A 20,364-nucleotide genomic window follows, 5' to 3' on the forward strand; every position below is an offset into this window, starting at 1 on the left:
ATTCTCTGTGAATCGAACTCCAGTGAATTAGTTATTCTCATATGAAGGGAGCACGGTTTTTTCTTCTGTAGACTTGGCGATTTCATCCCACATACAAGCAAATCGGCTAGGAGAACACGTAATTTAGAGACAAAAACACTTTTGTAGTCGTGGTGGTGGGCGATAAATGGCGTTATGCGTTGTTTATGGTAGAGTCGTTATGTTATTGTTATTACCCAAGTTAGAGGATTAAATAATGGGAACAATGAGTTGCATGTAGTGGAGGAGATGTGCCATCCCAGAATGAGTTCTTGGAATACTTGTTTTCACATAATAATAGTGATAACTATATAGGAAAAGCATTTCTAGAAGAACAAATTAATTTAGAAAGTATCGCTCCTGCATTCATCCACTCTTCACTGTAGTACAGTGAAAACAAAGAGTACATTCTAAATACCAATATCCTATTCATATGTCATGAAAAAAGAATAAAAAAACATTTCATCCTGAAAAAGATATAAATTATTCTAAACAAAAACATCCTAATGTCTCTTATTCCCCTATAGCAAGTAGGCGAGACCATTTAAACCTTATCTAACTTTTGAGACTGAGTAGACATTTCAGTCTTCTTCACCTGAAGCCAATCAGAGATAACTGGCCCAAGACTATTACTAAGTAAACCTGGTATCCGCTGAAGAGAGGCGGCTAATAATTCTCCAATTCACCATCTCATGGTCCCTAATCCTAACACTTTGTTTACTGTCAGAAAATAGTACAGGTTCTACGGTCGATTTTCTTGAGTCTACGAGACGAAATACTCAAGTTTCCGGGAGAAAAATCTCGTGTCCGCGCCAGAGATTGACTACCTCGGGAGCCTGTCGAAAAAAGACTTAGTAAAAGTTCCTGAAGTCAGCCACTAGAACTGAAATTACGACGCTCTTTCTTCGGGCGGTCTATCGCCTTGGACGGTACACATCACTTTCACTGAGCTATACTCAGTGAAAGTGATGTCATACTTTCAAAGTATGACAGAGTGAAAAGTGATTTCACTGAGCTATATGATAATATACAATAAAGTTACAAAACTAATTTCAAATGAGCTTTGTAATGAAGGACCAACTTTCATCATCATCATCATATTCCTGATATGTACCCTCAGGGATTGTACAGAATATTATGATAGTACTACATGAAAAGTTTACGGCAAAGGTTGGTCGATTGGTAGAGCCTCTGCTACTAATGGCTCAGTTAAGTAAGTTTGAGCGCGGTTAGTAGTTGGAAGGGGACCAGTCGTTCGATGCTGTTGGCACACTCTCCCTTGATGAGTCTTTGGACTCCCTGGAGGTGTGTAATAATAATAATATACAGGTTCTCATATTGTTTGAAATATTTAAAACTGAATTGGCTCCACCGTTAATTATTATTATAATTATTTATTTAATTATTATTTCGTGATACTTCCAATGAGTCCAAGTGCTCATCGAGGGAGGGCACCTGCTCTACCACTCTCCGTTTTCATCATCTACATCAAGGTAACTACTACTCACCACTGCTAGTATTTTTTATCTGTAAATTGTGTGTGTCCTAATAACAGCAAGAACGAATTTTACAAATAATAGTTAATACTAGAAACAAATGGATTTCACATGTGAATAGAGTGTTACAATAGACTATCAAGAAATGCTAAACTATAACCAAAAGGAAAAAGAAAAAGAAAAGAAGACCATTACAAAGAAAGGTGGAACTTGCCAGGGGGGCTAAATACCATGAAAAAAGAGACGAGTTGGCAACAGGCAATGCTCTGTTGGTCCTGTATTTTGTGCTCGGTCAAACGATCAACACGTGTCGGTTGTTTATGTTGGGTGATGAATCGTTGTTGTATTAAAGCAATGTTTTTGATTTCGCAAACGAAATCATTTAGTAGTACTGAGACTTGTTTCAGTTTTAATCAGTTGAAAAAGCAAGGAAATATGCTAGGCAAAATTTTGAATAAAAGGAAAACAAAAAGGTAACGATGTCAGTTAAATCAGAGACATAGGTAAATGATTCAAGTGGAAGTTATATGTCAGTGACAAAAAGGCTTAGTTTTTTTGGGAAGGACGATATTGACGAATGTTATGCTTGTGTGGAAATTGAATCAGGGTATAAATGAGATTAATTGAATACACCTAAAATTTCAAAAATACTCTTGTAGCAACATCACATCAGAGTTTTGTATAGTTACCTTACTCTTCCCAATTTAGTATTCCCTGCAAACAATTGAATATCTTCTCTCATATCCTTAACTATATCATCAGTATCTTCCTATGAGATGCTCCATTGGCTAGTCATCTCGGTATGCGAGCTACCAGTTGACTGTCCCCATTCTATTTCATTTTCAACAGTAATTTGTTGTGTTACTCTACCAAATACTTTTAGCAAAATCTAGAAGGATCAGTTATGTGAGTAAATTTCTGTCTACTAGATGTCACCTTATTGTAAATTGTAGCAGGATACTAAAAGAGGACTGACCTTTAGCAAATCCACGCTGCCTTCTAGAAAGATTCCTCATCAGTCCAATTTTATATTCTATCATTAATCAACCTCTCCAACTTCTTTGCCAGTATGAAATTAGAAAGAAAGTTTGCATATAACTTTTATGCAAACTTTCTTTCTAATTTTGTATTTCATCACTAATCTTCACTACTATAAGATATACAAACTGGTTCATAGTTTGCACCGATTTGAATTCCTTCTTTTTTTACTCCTCCCACTATGAAAGGTTGTAATTTGTAATGCATTATATTTTCATTGTAATACATTTTCATCACATGCTGGTCAGCATTAACATGTTTTTCTTTTTATGTGAATAATTGTCCGCATATATAATTCCATTTAACTCTAGTTCCTTTTTTAGTACTCTTTGTTTTTAATTTTAATGTAGTGGTGTGATAATATACAATAAAATTACAAAACTAATTTCAAATGAGCTTTGTAATGAAGGACCAGCTTTCATCATCATCATCATATTCCTGATATGTACCCTCAGGGATTGTACAGAATATTATGATAGTACTACATGAAAAGTTTACATCATTACTAACTTCCTATCTTCTAATTTTCTTTTAATTAATTTGTTATCCGTCATAACTTCAGTATTGACAGATCTGTTTTGGTCTTCTAAGGCACTTCTTAGTGTATCAATCTGCCTAGATCTTGATCTTCCTCTGGGTGTCTTTTTTCCTACCATCATAGCAAAAAAAAACACTTGCTTTGCTGCCTTTTCTGCTCCTACTCTGTTTAAGTGACCACAGTACCTTACATTACATCTGATGACACAATCCTGAATGCTAACAACATTAAGTTCCATCCTGTTATCCTCATTTTTAATATGGCACTGTCCTTGATGCCATCTGTTTCCATCTCTAATTTTTCTCAGAAATCTCATCTGTGCACTTCAGCTAGACTATCAAGGTGTTTTATTTCTAACCCAGTTCTCAGATCAATAAGTGAACTTGATTATATTTCTCTGGATTTCAACCAGCATCTTGAGAATTGTTGCATTCTATGCGCAACAACAAGTAACTGAAACAATTCAAATTTTAATAGACAAAGGATCTGAAGACCTAATGGTTTATTTTGGTTTATATTAAATTGAAGTTATTACTTGAACGAAGTAGTTGTTTCCATTATTTATTGTAATGAAAGTTAGGAGAATGCTTCATATCTGTTGCTGCCTCTGAAAATAGTTCTGTCTAACCTGTAATGATTTCTGTATAGCACATTGGTGTTCTTCGATCTAATCCTCTGTGAAGGGATGTGTTATTATTTTAATTTTTTAATGTAGCTTACCATAAATTAAATATCAGTATAGGGCAACAAATAGCATACTCACTGGATTTGACAAAATAAGTAAGCATAATAAAACATGTTGGCATTCTATTTTAAATAAAGATATTTTCACTGTCACTCTCAGTATTTACATATACTCAGGTAGCATTCATTTAATTTTTTTTAAATGTATTATTATTATTATTATCAGTTGTCATCTATTATTATTATTATTTGACACCTCCAGGGAGTCCAAAGACTCATTGAGGGAGGGCACCTACTCTACAACTCTGTCTCCACCACTTAATTCACCAATTGACCGCAACTACACCAATGCCACCTACTGCCGACCACCACCACTACTATTTCCACAGACAATCACAAACATCCATGCCCATGGCAGGATTTGAACCCGCAGCCCTTTGGCTGGAGAGTAAATATACTAACCACTTGGCCGACGATTCAAGTCGCCGACGAGAGGAAAAAGTTCCTCTCGTCGGCGACTTGAATCAAACTCGCGGCATTCTCTCTTGGGGCGTTTTCTTAAATTCGTTTACACTATCATATGTCTGCACTTATGACTTTCAAAGACAATCCATCCCAGTCGCATACTGCTCTGAGAGAAAAATCTTTCACCTTTCTTATGACTGCATTCATTTACAACTTCTACAGATGTCCTCTCATCCTCTTCCCATCCTCCATAAAATTAGTCATATGTTTTATGACCCTTTCGGAAGTTTGTAGCTCTCTATCATATCACTCCTCTTTCTCCTCTTTGCTAATGTCTTCAGTCCACAAATTTTCAATCTATCTTCATAATCTACATCCCACAGTCCTAATATCATCTTTCAACTTCCACGGATGTTGTCTCATCCTCTTCCCATCCTCCATAAAATTAATCATATCTTTAATGACCCTTTCGGAAGTTTTAGGTCTCTATCATATCACCTCTCTTTCTCCTCATTGCTAATGTCTGCAGCCCACAAATTTTCAATATATCTTTATAATCTACATTCCACAGTCCTAATATCATCTTTAACATTTTCCTTTCCACTCTCTCTCTCTCCACTGTATCTGCTTCCTTTTGGAAACCAGGCGACTAGTTTTGGTCCAAGTGAAGTCATATCAAATCATGTCACAGCCTTTCCATAGTCCATAGAAATTATGGACTTTACAACCATAAAGTCCATAATTATTATGGTGAAGCTGGCCTTTCTGAACATGCCCTGAAAACCTTACATAGAATTGACTGGAAAAGCACTAGTTGTCTACATCACACCAAAACATGATATGAATGCAAATTTAAGGAAGCCTGTGAGATTATTATCAACCACCCCAATCTGAACAATAAAGATGGTATAAAAATCCCAAACATATGGAAGGCACATATTCGACCCATGGAACCTTCCTCTCTGAGAGTAACTATAAACAGGACTTAGATAATCCAGGATCCTAAATCAAAAATAACAGTTGTACTGCTAAAAATAGGACATCATTGTTACTGAAAGAAAACTATCTATAAGAAAGAATGTATATTCATGTTATCATAAGTAGAATTTAGCGTGATGTAGTTTCTAAATAAATGTAGATGTGTGGAGTGAGTTTGATGGGCGAAAGAATTTGTACAAGATGGATGGCTTACATTTGAATGGATTTGGTTTGCGAAGACTGGAAAAAGTGTTGCTGAGTGAAGTGAGAGTGGATGTACAAAATCAGGGAAACTAGAACTATTAAGGAGGGAAGGAAGGGGTATCATCTATTATCCTCCCTACTATCTATTATCCACCCTCACTGATGTCTGCATTTCATGCAGACATCAGTGAGACAGTTGAGTGCAAGAATGTTTATAATGTGCCCAAGCCAGTACGAACAAGAAATCAGAATGGGATAGTTAGTATAACACATCAAGATAGCGGTGGGACAAATGGACCTCTGCATTTCATGTATACTAATGCCAGGAGTATTAGGAACAAGAAGGAAGAATTTTTGGCCTTGGTTGGCTCTTCCTGGCCACAGGTTATTGGCATTAGTGAAACATGGCTGACAAAAGATGATATAGTTAGCAGGATAGAATGTGTAGGGTATAGTGTGTTCAGGAGGGACAGAGAGAATAAAATGGGGGTAGGAGTGCTATTGATGATAGCTGATGAACTGCAACCAAGGAGAATAGAAGTTGTATTGCAGGATAGTGAAAGGAGCTCATTTGAGGCTATTTGGTGTGAGATTGAGACTAACGGAACAAACTGTACAGTTGGGTGCTGCTATAGACCAGGTGATGGAATAGATGGTGGAGATAGTATGCATAGGCAAATTGCTGAAACGAGTGGAAGGAGAGTAATTATTATGGGGGATTTCAACTATAGTAACATTGATTGGAAGGAGCAGAGGACACGTGAGGAAGGAACTGGATTTTATTCAGTTATTGAGGGATAACTATCTGAGACAGCATGTAATGGAAAATACTAAGGGGTTCGAGGGTGCTTAACCTAGTAATAGTATCTGAGAATTTGACTTTAATGAATATGACCATGTTGCCACCTATTGGTAAGAGTGATCATAAGTTCTTGACCTGGGAGGTGGCTAAATGTGTGAAATTTTCGATTAAGACAGGGTACATGTGGAATTACCGTGCTGGCAAGCTTAGGAGATTGCTTGGTTCAGTGCCATGGCATGTAAAACTGCAAGGGCTGGATGTTGATAGGGCATGGGAAGTTGTCAAAGAGCATTTATTATTATTATTATTATTATTATTATTATTATTACGGGCAACTCCAGGGAGTCATTTGACTCATCGAGGGAGGCCCCAAATCATTTTCATCACAACTATTCGACATTCATACAGTATCTATCATACCTCGCCTTAAACTCATTCACTGTCACAGCATCCACCACAGACTCAGGGAGCGCATTCCACTCATTCACTACTCTAAAAGTAAAGAACCCAGCTCTAACACCTTTACTAACCACACTTTTGCCCAGTTTCCATGGATGTCCCCTAGTCCTCCCACAACCAGCCCTGTTCTCAAAAATATCTTCTGAATTAATTTTATAGAAACCCTTCAGTAATTTGAATGTCTCAATCATATCTCCCCTCCTCCGCCTATCAACCAATTTTTGCAACCCACAAATCCTCAACCTGTTCTCATACGGTTCATTCCACAGACCTGCTATCATCTTGGTCACTCGCCTCTGGATCCTCTCCACCTCCTCCCCATCAAGAAGAAACCTAGGTGACCAAATCTGAGCACAGTAGTCGAGATGAGGTCTTATCAAGGCTCGATACAGAGGAACAATAACCTGCTTGTCTCTGCTTGTCAACGTATTCTTCAGCAACCAAGTGATTTGATGAGCTGATTTGGCCACTTTTGCAATGTGTCCCCTAAATTTCAATTCCTTATCCACCAACACTCCTAAATCTCGTGCCTCATCAATTTCCTGGAGCACGGTTCCACCAATGCAGTAAACTGCCTCCCATCTTTTCACCCCAAAATGCATAACCTTACATTTTGCCACATTAAATTGACATCCATTCTCCCTAGCCCAGACCTCCAATCTATCCAAATCATCCTGCAAAATTTTGACGTCATCTGCATTCACTATTGCCCTACCCAACTTCGCATCATCTGCAAACAAATGAACTGTTCCTCTCAGATCCTTTCCTATATCATTTATGAACAAATTAAACAGCAGTGGTCCAAGAACAGATCCTTGTGGTACACCACTAGTCACAGGCCGTCTTGTGGACTCTACTCCTGAGTAAACCACTCTCTGATATCTCTCCGTCAACCACCCTCCTATCCATCTCACCAACCCTATGTCCATTCCCATATGCTGCAATTTACTGATTAGAATTCCATGTGGTATCCTGTCAAAGGCCTTAGCAAGGTCCAGCAGAATCACTGTAAACCCATTACCCTTATCCAGTTCAGCCGTCACTGTGTTATAATACGTGAGCAAGTTACTGAGGCATGACCTACCCTTCACAAAACCATGCTGTCCCCGATACAGTATCCCATTTTCTTCTATCCAATCTTGTATTTTCCTCTTGACTATTTTCTCTAAGATCTTGATAATGATTCCTGTTATGCTGATTGGCCGGTAATTTTCAACAGCAGCCTTGGAACCACCTTTGTGCAGTGGAACTATTTTCCCCTCTTTCCACCCCCTTGGGACTGACCCAGTCCTGAGGCTCAAATTAAACATAATGGTCAAGGGCACTGACAATTCTTTGGCCGCTTCACGTACGACACGAGCTGGTATACCATCCAATCCCACAGATTTGCAGGTGGTTATGGCAGACTGTATACCTAGAGTCCGAATAGTAAATCAAGTAGAGATTAAATGGATGAATAACACCATTAAACTTGAGTTGCAAAAAAAGAAACAACTGTGGAAGGAATTTAAGGAGAAAGGTGACCTGCAGGCACATGAACGGTATAAAGCGCAGGCCACAAGGGTAACGAGTTTGGTGAGAAAGGCAAAAATGGATTATGAAAGGAAATTAGCCATGCAAGCTAAAGAGAATCCGAAACAGTTCTTTCAATATGCTGCTAGTAAAAGAAAAACTGTACACGGCATAATGATTTTAAGGAACGCCGATGGTAGGGAGGTCACCGAATCAGTCGATATAGTGGAATTACTGAGTGAGCACTTTGCAAGAGTATGTCATCCAGGTGGTGACGTTGAAGGAATGAAGGAACCATTAGTTTATATGGGAATTGTGGTGAATGAAGTGGAGGTGAATAGTCTATTACAGAACCTAAATGTGAATACATCTGTGGGATTGGATGGTATATCAGCACGGGTCTTACATGAAACGGCTAAAGAATTATCAGGGCCCTTGACCTTATTGTTTAATCTGAGTCTCGGGTAAGGTTTAGTTGTGAAGGGGTGGAAAGAGGGGAAAATAGTTCCATTGCATAAAGGATGATCCAAGACTACTGTTGCAAATTACTGACCGATCAGCATATCAGGAGTTGTTGTCAAGGTCTTGGAGAAAGTAGTCAAGGGTAAAATACAGGAATGGATTGATGAAAATGAGATACTGTATGGGGGACAACATGGTTTTTTGAAGGGTAGATAGAAGTATGATAGAAGGTTAAATGTGATACTGCTAGACCTGGCTAAGGCCTTTGACCAGATACCACATGGAAGTCTAATCTGTAAATTGCAACATATGGGAATGGATAGGAGGGTTGTTGATGGAGAGATACCAGAGAGTAGTTTACTCAGGAGTAGAGTCCAAAAGATGGCCTGTGACTAGTGGTGTGCTACAGGGTTCTGTTCTTGGACCACTGCTGTTTAATTTGTTCATTAACGATATAGAGAAGGATCTGGGAGGAACGGTTCATTTGTTCGCTGATGATGCCAAGTTGGGTAGGGCAGTAGTGAATGCAGAGGATGTCAAAATTTTGCAGGATGATTTGGATAGATTGGAGGTCTAGGCTAAGGAGAATGGATGTCAGTTTAATGTGGCAAAATGTAAGGTTATGCATTTTTGGGTGAAAAGATTAGCAGCAGTATATCACATTGGTGGAACTGTACTCCAGGAGATTGATGAGGCCAGGGACTTGGGAGTGTTGGTGGATACGGAGTTGAAGTTTAGGGGGCACGTCACAAAAATGGCTAAATCAGCTCATCAAATCACTTGGATGCTGAAGAATACTTTGACGAGCAGAGATAAGCAAGTTACTGTTCCTCTGTATCAAGCCTTGATAAGACCCCATCTTGATTATTGTGCCCAGATCTGGTCACCTAGGTTTCTTCTTGATGGGGAGGAGGTTGAGAGGATCTAGAGGAGAGTAACTAAAATGATAACAGGTCTATGGAATGAACCTTATGAAAACAAGTTGAAGATTTGTGGGTTGCCGAAATTGGTTGATAGGCAGAAAAGGGGAGATATGATTGAGACATTCAAATTGCTGAAGAGTTTCTATAGGATTAATTCAGAGGATATTTTTGAGAACAGGACTGGTGGTGGGAGGACTAGGGGACATCCATGGAAGCTGTGCAAGATTGGAGTTAGTAAGGGTCATAGAGCTAGGTTTTTTACTTTTAGAGTGGTGAATGAGTGGAATAAGCTGCCAGAGTCTGTTGTGGGTGCTATGACAGTGAATGAGTTCAAGGCAAAGTATGATAGATACTGTGTGAATGTCGAATAGTTGTGATGGACATGATTTACGGCCTCCCTCGATGAGTCTAAGGACTCCTTGGAGTCGCCTGTAATAATAATAATAATAATATATATATATATATATATATACAGGGTGTTCGGGATAAATTTGACATATTTATAATTAATTATATTTTTCCGTAAGTTACATGTATTAACACACACTTTTCTTCATTTAAAAGTTTGGACCCTTCTTCATTCATATACAAGATGTCAGAAAGGATGGATAGCTGGAACCCACCTGAATCATGGAAGAGAATAACTTGTATCATGATGATTCGTGCCCGCCATCAAAATAAGGATATTACGACTGCTGCCCAATGCTCCCTGAATACAGTAAAAACAATCAGGCATGAACTAGAGACTTGCAATGGTGACTACGAGGATGTAGCAAGAAGAAAGATCCCTAGCAGATGATCTGATTGCGTTCGTACAGCAGAATTCCTCGCAAATCTGCAGGAACAGGTGTTGAAGAACCCTGGCATTGGAATTCGGGCTTTGTTCGTGGAGTTGCTAACTGTAGTCAAGCCCTGGATAACAAAGGTAGGCAATGGTAGGCCGTATGTATGGCAGCAGGATTCGGCCCCTTGCCACACCTCTGGGAAAAGTCAAAAATGGTTGTCTGAAAATTTCTACGACTTCACCAGTCCAAATGTTTGGCCTCCAAACTCCCCAGCCCTTAACCTCATGGATTATTTTGTATGGGGCGCAGTTGAAAAAGACACCAATCGCACTTCCAGTAATACAAAAGCCCAGTTAATGGATAAAATTAAAACAGTTTTTGCGGCCCTTCCCAGGGAGACTGTAGCATCAGCTTGTTTGAGGTTCCGAAGCAGAATTGAAGCTGTGATCGATGCTAATGGTGGTTATTTTGAGTAAATCTTGTTGATAGTATTGTAATTAACTCTGCCTGTAATGTTTTTTTGTCAATTCATTAAATTTAATAGATACAAAGAAGATTTTCTTTTTCCTTACGAAACTGTCAAATTTATCCCGAACACCCTGTATATATATATATTTCCACTAGAGGTCATACCAGTAGAATAACCTGTAATCAAATCATTGCTTCTGTTGCTTACTACAGAAGCATGTCTTGTATATTTGTATATGCTCCAGATGATGATCTTAATATGAAGATCGAAACGTCGGGAAATTAAAAGTTTTTTATAACACGGTTGTAAAGTCCATAATTTCTAAAATGAATGTTACAGCCTTGTAATGAGGCAAAATGTCTTCATTATCCTGATATATCAATGTTCATTTTAACATTGCAATTATCCTCTGAGTTGTGTTCACAATCTTTGTTATATGGCCCTTGAACTTCAACTTCCTATCTTACTAAAACTCCAAGATCCCTGGTCTGATCACTTTCTTCTAACATAATCCCACCAACATAAAGTGCCATTGGATATCCCATTACACGAAAGTGCATAACTTTACATTTTCTAACATTGAACTGCAACTATTTTCACATGTCCACATTTCCAGCCTGTTCAGATCATTCCACAAGCGCTTCATGTCATTTGCATTCCTGCTACCCTATATCTTTGCATCATCAGCAGATAGCTCTATTTCATCTGACAAGTTCCAAATATTACAACTTATAATCCCATATAACAACTGCCTTCTCAAGGCAGTTGTTATACGTGAGCATGTTGATGACAAACTGTACTGATTTATTAACACAACACAGAAGTAAAAAGTTAATTATTTTAATTCAGTATTTCACCTAATAACTGAGGCATTTTCATGGCAAAGATGCTGAGGCAGACAAAGTAATTTGTATAAGAACTCAGAATATCAAGCAAGCATTCAGTGTTGCATAACAGTCTCCCCGATATTTGGAAGTTTTTAACATTGATACTTTTTTAAGTTAGGTTAGGGATTTTGTAAAGCATAGGCAGATTCCTAGAGTAATTTGTTGCTTTTGAATCATAGTTTTTTAGAGTTTTCTCCATCTAATTGGCAGGATATCAGTCACATAGTCTACTATTACTATTATTATTATTATTACTATTATTACGGGCAACTCCAGGGAGTCATTAGACTCATCGAGGGAGGCCCCAATCATATTCATCACAACTATCTGACATTCATACAGTATCTATCATACCTCGCCTTAAACTCATTCACTGTCACAGCATCCACTACAGACTCAGGGAGCGCATTCCACTCATTCACTACTCTAAAAGTAAAGAACCCAGCTCTAACACCTTTACTAACCACACTTTTGCCCAGTTTCCATGGATGTCCCCTAGTCCTCCCACAACCAGCCCTGTTCTCAAAAATATCTTCTGAATTAATTTTATAGAAACCCTTCAGTAATTTGAATGTCTCAATCATATCTCCCCTCCTCTGCCTATCAACCAGTTTTTGCAACCCACAAATCCTCAACCTGTTCTCATACGGTTCATTCCACAGACCTGCTATCATCTTGGTCACTCGCCTCTGGATCCTCTCCACCTCCTCCCCATCAAGAAGAAACCTAGGTGACCAAATCTGAGCACAGTAGTCTAGATGGGGTCTTATCAAGGCTCGATAGAGAGGAACAATAACCTGCTTGTCTCTGCTTGTCAACGTATTCTTCAGCAACCAAGTGATTTGATGAGCTGTTTTGATCACTTTTGCAATGTGTCCCCTAAATTTCAATTCCTTATCCACCAACACTCCTAAATCTCGTGCCTCATCAATTTCCTGGAGCAGGGTTCCACCAATGCAGTAAACTGCCACCAATCTTTTCACCCCAAAATGCATAACCTTACATTTTGCCACATTAAACTGACATCCATTCTCCTTAGCCCAGACCTCCAATCTATCCAAATCATCCTGCAAAATTTTGACGTCATCTGCATTCACTATTGCCCTACCCAACTTCGCATCATCCGCAAACAAATGAACTGTTCCTCTCAGATCATTTCCTATATCATTTATGAACAAATTAAACAGCAGTGGTCCAAGAACAGATCCTTGTGGCACACCACTAGTCACAGGCCGTCTTGTGGACTCTACTCCCGAGTAAACCACTCTCTGATATCTCTCCGTCAACCACCCTCCTATCCATCTCACCAACCCTATGTCCATTCCCATATGCTGCAATTTACTGATTAGAATTCCATGTGGAATCCTGTCAAAGGCCTTGGCAAGGTCCAGTAGAATCACCGTAAACCATTACCCTTATCCAGTTCAGCCGTCACTGTGTTATAATACGTGAGCAAGTTACTGAGGCATGACCTACCCTTCACAAAACCATGCTGTCCCCGATACAGTATCCCATTTTCTTCTATCCAATCTTGTATTTTCCTCTTGACTATTTTCTCTAAGACCCTTGACAATGATTCCTGATATGCTAATCGGTCGGTAATTTACAACAGCAGTCTTGGAACCACCTTTATGCAGTGGAACTATTTTCCCCTCTTTCCACCCGCTCGGGACTAACCCAGACCCGAGACTCAAATTAAACAAAATGGTCAAGGGTACTACTAATCCACTTTATCCCTATTGGTTCATAACCAGTGATGACTCGTGGCTTGAAATCGTGATGGTGCTGCAACTTTCGAAATATACATACACACTGTAAGTACGTGTGTATATGTGTTTGGATAAAATATCAAAATTATTAAAAAATTAAAAAAAAAAATTAAACATGAAAAAATATTGTTTATTATCGATACAATTATACAGTTTGGTATAATTCAAAATTACTTAAAAATAAAATATATTCTTCTTGTTTTGTTTCATGAAAAAATATTGTTTATTATTGATAAAATGATACAGTTTAGTATAATTCAAAATTACTTAAAAATAAATTCATTCCTTTAATTGTAATTAAAGGAATGGATGTCCAGATATTTAAAGAGATTGAGTAAACATGATGAGCACTACGAACATTACTACTGGCGCAAACTGCATATAAACAATAGTGGACTGCGTGATGGACAGTGCCACAATAGCTCGCATCTCACTATGACGTGCATAGCAATATGACACTGTGGTAAACAAAGTGCTGCTAGTGTCCTTTGCCCTCCTAAGTGCTACAAGATGGATTTTTATTATTTTTTATACAAAATAAGAGAATTGTATAGGATTGTTGATGATAAAATTAAATATTACAAGCAAATATAAATAAATTAATAAATATATTTATATATCGAGAAAAACTGGGGTGCTGCAGTTCTGCAGTGCCTATGCATGAGCTGCCCCTGTTCATAACCTATTAATTAATGTTTTTTTTCCCTGTAGATCTGCCTGACTGTTCATAATATGGGCGTTTCCACTGGCAGTGTATTCTGTATACTCTGTATAAGGGATACTAATGTTTAGCAGTCAAATTATGAGTCATTGTTTATTCCCTCAAAAATGAGTTCACCATTATAGGGTTTATAATTCCATGTTTCATCTCTTGAGATGGAGCTGTTTTGATGTCCTTGCAATTTTAGCAAAATGTCCCTAAATTTTCAGGTTCCTATCCACTATGACCCCCCAGATCTTTCATCACCTCAATCTCCTCTAAAATATTTCCCACCAATCTTATACTCTACATTCCATCTTTGTTTCCCAAATTTTCAAAAACCTTATACTTTGTTACATTGAACTGATATCCTCACACACTTACACCTCACACCCATTCATACAGTCTATTCAAGTCCTTCTCTTGCGAGGCTACAACATATGTACTCCTCATTGCTCCTCCAACTTTGCATCATCTGCAAACAACTGCACATCAACTGTCAAGCCCTTCCCAATGTTATTTACATACAAATTAAAGAGCAGTGGCCCAAAAACAGATCCTTGGGGCACACCACTAGTGACTTTCCTCTTTTGAGATACTGCTCTCCAATACGTGACCTGCTGATACTTGTTCGAGAGTGAGTTGCCTATTCAACTCACTAATCTATCCTCCAGTCCCATCTTCTTCAGTTTAGTTACCAACTTGTGGTGTGGAATCTGTTGAAAGCCTTTGCAAAATCTAAGTATACCATTGTATATGCATTTCTCTTATTCAAAACATTCCTCACCTTGTTATAGTACATAAGCAAGTTGGTAAAACACGACTTTCCTTTATCAAAGGAAATTCGTGTTTCCTTTGATAAAGGAAACACGAATTTCCTTGTTGATATACACAATGCTCATCCAACCGTGCTTTAAACAGATTCAATGTGTCTACATTCACAACATACTCAGGCAATGCATTCCACTCTCCATGCAAGAACTCGGTCCTCACTCCTGTGCTCACACACTCCTTATACAGTTTCCAACGATGGCCTGTTATCAACCCACTTTTATATCCTATTTCACCAACCTCTCCATTACCTTAACTACAACCCAGATATAATTTGTAGCCTTATCTCACTACCTTTCTGAAGTGGAACAATTTTGCCTTTCTTCCTTCCACTCCTTTGGGACATGCTGTTGCATGACTCTTGTTAAACAGGTAGGCCAACACTGATGCTAACCTCTTGTAACATTCCCTTAAACATGTGGTTTTATGTCATCAAGTCCTGTTGCCATATTGATGTTTAGCTTACTTAACTCTCCATATACTTCTTGCTTGCTCACCATTAATCTTCTCTAATTTCATTCTTTACCTTTGAGCCCTCTGATGTCACTATGTCAGCTGTGTCTTCTGCAGCGGTTACCAATCTCCCACTTTCATTTATTAACATCAACTTACCATAATCATTCTTCTTTTGACTTGCTACATATCAAAAAAACTCATTAGGGTTTTTCTTTGCCTGATTTGCTAATTACTGCTTGTACTACACTTTTGTGATTCTTGCCAACTGAGTCATTCTCCTGGTCTGCTCTTTATATATTTGTGCAAATGATTAGTATGATTATTCATCTTGTGCTGCCTTTAAAGTGTCTTCTTCTTCTTCCAGATTTCATACTTAATCCCTTTATTCTTCAATTTTTCAAATACCTTATTCAGCCTTTTGACCTTCAGAATACATTCACAGATTGATGTGTATTCTTCATTATTTCCCAAGAAGCATTTATTTCCTTTCTGCTCAACTCCTCATTCCATGCTATAGTTTCAAGCTTTCTCCTAAGTTTGTCATAAATAGAAAAGCTGAGAGTCATCAACTTCCTTCTTTGAATTTAGGAAAGGAAGGACTCCGTTAGTTTATTTTTTTGATGTAAATTGTATTCTAGGAAAAAGTTGCTGATTTTAACAACTTTTAACTTAATTTTAAATTTTTCTTATTCTCTGTTTCAGTATGGCTAAATAACACACACACACACACACACACAAACACAAAAAAACAAACAAACAAACAGAAAATTGGTAAAGATAGAAACAATTTCAGAGCTCAGAGCTGTGAAGGTGGAGGTCTTTCACTTTAGAGTTGAAATTTGAGGAATTCTGAATGTAGAAAGGTGATTTTTTCCAGTTAGATTGGGTAATAGGTTAGATAAAAAATGTGGATGTTTGTATATAGGACAACTGATATAATCAACCACTGACTGCAAAAGCTATCCATTTTATGTATTTTTGGAAGTTTCTATAATTCTAGACATTTTGGCATGAAAAATCTTTAACTTTTTGAAAGTGTTCTCATCAAAAGAATTGACATTGTTTTAATTCATTTACTTGTGATTTGTGGGATCTCTAGTGATAGATAGAATAATCTTGAAATAAGAACGCTGATCTTACAATTACATTCAGATAAATCTATGATAACTCTACAATTTTTGTTGTCCGCTTTATAGATAGCAATATAATGGTTGTTCTTTAAGCAGCTTTTATTTCTGACTTATTAATGTTTTAAGGTGGTAAATTTGCACTATATAAAATGTGTGACTTCAAAACATAATTTATTTGTTCTATCAGAAGGTCATGTAGGTTCCTTTCTATTTGGAGCATTAAATCATCTTAAGGAATTTTTTTTTTGAGTGATAGCCAGATCGTGGCTTTTAGATAAAACATTAATTTCATCTTGGATAAGTTTAAAATTAGACAAGTTTGCTAATCATTGGACTGTAGGCTGAGCAGCAGAAGATTTATGCTGTCTACATAAAAGGCAATCAGACTTTTTCATGTGTTACAGACTTTTTTTTTTTTTTTTCTGTGGAGCAACACTCATGAAAATGCCTATTAAAAAAAGACAATGCAAAAACAGGTCAGCTCTGAGAAAGTAATTGTAAGGAGTTTGCAACAGAGGAATAGTCGTCATCAGTTAAATAGATTATCCTCATCTGGATACCATCAGGTAAATTGTATTTTCTGACTAAACAACTTATAAATACTAAACTTTATATCAATCATTGAAAATAACATCATAACCATCAAAATAACATCATAACACCATCAAAAGCATGTTTGCTTTTGATTAAAGTTTATTACTGTGGTTATCATGTTATTTTTGTTGAATGATCATTATGCCATGAGCCTGTAGCTCAGTTGGTATAGATGAAACCCTTTGGTTGGAAAGACCTGGGTTTTTCATCCCTCAGAACAGGCAAACCGGCCACCAGTAGAACACACGCAATTTACAGACAAGAATACTTAGAGGCATAAGGGTAACCGCCTTATCCTCATATTACGGTTAGGAAATCCAAGGATACTTGGAAGGCTGTGGGCGCTTAAGTGCCTATTAGAGCCACTGATAGAGTGGATCATTATGCCACAGGTACATTTAAAAATATTCTTTCTTTTTTCTTACCTCAACAGTTCAGCTTGTCTTACCTATGCTGTAAACACGATCAGAGAAATGTGGAATCCTATAAACACTCAGATGCATGTAGAAAATCCTTCAGAGATCCGAGGAGGCTACAGTTGGTTTGAAGTGGTGTGTAAGCTACTCAAATGTGATCTTTGAGTGTTGCAGCAATCTTGATGGATAGATTACCAGTATACTATTGTTATTATTATTACGAAGGTTGTAAATAAAGTAGAGGCCACACTGTCAGGAGACATGGTTGGTAACTCAAATGTTACTCTTGACAGATAGAGGAGTTAGTTGTATGTACTGTACTGTATATGCACACAATGTGACACAGCCCATTCTAACAAGGGTCCTTGTGTGGAGAAGTGGTTAAAGTCAACATCTCAGTGTGCAACACTCTAAAGTATGTTCACAAGATTAGAACAACTATTATTATGGCTTTAGGGAAGTCTGTGTGACAGTGCCCTACTATACCAGACTATCACAAGATGGAACAATGGGACAATGCATTTCGTGTGGAGTGGGATCACCCAGATAATGATCGCTGTGCAGGACAACCCACCATTTTGTATGAACATGTTGAGCTTGTTTGAGGACTTCTTGTGGTTGATCGGTGATCGGCACCATTCAGGATAACCATGTGTGAAAGAACCTCACCAGGAACCCAGAAAAGTTAGTCATTTTAATGGTCCCTTACGATGTTCAAGTTGTCATTCTTCATTATGCTGTGCCTCAAGGGCACACTGTTAACACACAGCCTTCATTTTAAAATTTTATGGAATTTACAACCGTGTTAAAAAACTTTTTTATTATCCTGACGTTTCGATTTTCATATCAAGATTATCATCTGGAGCATACATAAATATACAAGACAAGCTGAGAAAAGAAAAGAAAGGTTAACACACAGCACTATCAATGATTTCTGGAGCACCATCTGTGTCCGGCTTTAAGGAGAAAGCTGCCCCAGGGTCTCCATTGTGTTTGTTGCACGACAGTGCACACTGTCACGTGTCACAATTGGTGAGAGAGATGTTAGATAGGTGGCAATGGAAAGTATTGGAACATTCTCTGTATTCACTACATATGAGTCCTTGTGACTTTAACTTGTTTCCCAAAATGAAAGAACCCCCAGAGGTCTGCAGTTTCATGATGTGCAAGAGGTTCTTCAAGCAGAAGGTTGCACTATCACTGATATCAACAGGTAACATCCTGTTGAGTATCCAGTGGCTCCCACAAATTTGGAAACAGGTGCAGAATATGGCAGGAGACTGCATTGAAGGGATGTAATTATATAAACTTGTTAAACTATTTTACATTTTGTGCATGTTACCACTACTTTATACACAACCCTTGTATTATGGTAATTTCCATGGAGTCAGTAGACTCATCATAGGAGGCCACTCAACCAACAACGCCACTGCCATATTGAATCTTGAAATTGTTTACTCTGTCCCACATTCATGTGAGATGCAAATTGAATCCCTGTACTTGGATATTCTGGTTTTGCAGAGAAAAATTATCCAAAAAATAATATCTTGAGTGTGTTTTTGGAATATTCATTAAAAACATGAAGTGGAAAAAAGTTTGAAGTTCCTCCTTAAGTTTATCTTCATTATTTAGAATAGAGGTTGCCCAGTTCTTAAGTGTGTAAATTATCCCGTTATGGGTGAAGAAGATAGCATCCTGTATGAATATGCTTATGGTAAACCTCCAAAAAAAATATCATTATTTGGTTTCTTTGTGATCAGAACATCTAGAAAGGGAAGCTTTACATTAGGGAGGAATGAATTCAAGAGAAAGGAGAAACTGCTGCAAGGAAGAAAAGTCATGCTTTAATACAAATCCTATTTTTCATTTCTTGATTCTTGATGGATACTCCAAAAACATGGTTAACAAGATATTATCATGTTGACTGTGTTATATATTGGTAACCTGTCCATTAAGATTGCTGCCCTGCTGAAAGATCACAACATTCAAGTAACTTTCAAACTAGTCTAAACCATTTGTAGTTACCTCAGATCTCCAAAGAACAGTATTCCCCTCTACAAGCATCTAGGTGTTTATAGGCTACCATTTTCCTGTGGTCTTGCTTACCTAAGCCAGACAAGCTGAAGTGTTGGGGCAAGAAAGAAAGAGATATGTTGACAGTGTGGATCAAAAAAGGGAAGAAAGAAAGTTGAGGATATAGCCACTGTGTTTTATTTAGAAGAAAATCCCCCCCCCCCCCAGATAGATCAATGAATCTGCTTTAGTAATTCATTTACATCATTCCCTCAACAGAAATGAAGAGTTTATTATAAAAGATATCTGAATATCATTAATCAGATCTCTTGATATATTAGACTTTAACTTATCCAACAATTATCTACAAACTTTACCGAGATACAGCTGACACCATGAATTACTGTAATGATGTTTAATTTGCAGGGAATTGTTTTCTTCTCTTCACTTAATTTATTTTGGTTTTTAGCATCAATTGCTTTCTTTATTTCTTCCATAACAAAAAAAAGCCATGATGCAGCTGCCAGATTTACAGCTGTTTGCAGAACTAGTTGGTTTAATTGTTTTCTAGTGTACTGCAGTGACTAAAAAAGTTCCTTAGTACTCATAAACATCGGGTATTCTTTGGGAGGTTTTGGTACACTGTTTATGATAACATATGAGAACAGGATTCAATGGTTTTGGATGGATTAGACATTTATAGTGTTAGGAGTTTTTCTGGAGAAAAGTAGTGTT

At 37.6% G+C, this 20,364-nt stretch overlaps 1 protein-coding gene across 1 annotated transcript in view; it reads left to right on the forward strand.

Annotated features, from left to right (window-relative positions):
* Positions 1-1,819: 1,819 nt before the first annotated feature.
* LOC150100600 (uncharacterized) overlaps positions 1,820-20,364 on the forward strand; it is an 87,024-nt gene continuing 68,479 nt past the window's right edge. Inside the window, exon 1 of the mRNA XM_090401726.1 lies at positions 1,820-1,987. Within this exon, the coding sequence (XP_090257852.1) occupies positions 1,845-1,987 (143 nt within the window). The 5' untranslated portion in view covers positions 1,820-1,844. The remainder of the gene's footprint in view (positions 1,988-20,364) is intronic.

Source organism: Typopeltis vanoorti, chromosome 12 (assembly GCF_054136105.1).
Source record: "Typopeltis vanoorti isolate ZY-2024b chromosome 12, IOZ_Tvanoo_1.0, whole genome shotgun sequence".
Classification (NCBI taxonomy): Eukaryota; Metazoa; Arthropoda; class Arachnida; order Uropygi; family Thelyphonidae; genus Typopeltis; species Typopeltis vanoorti.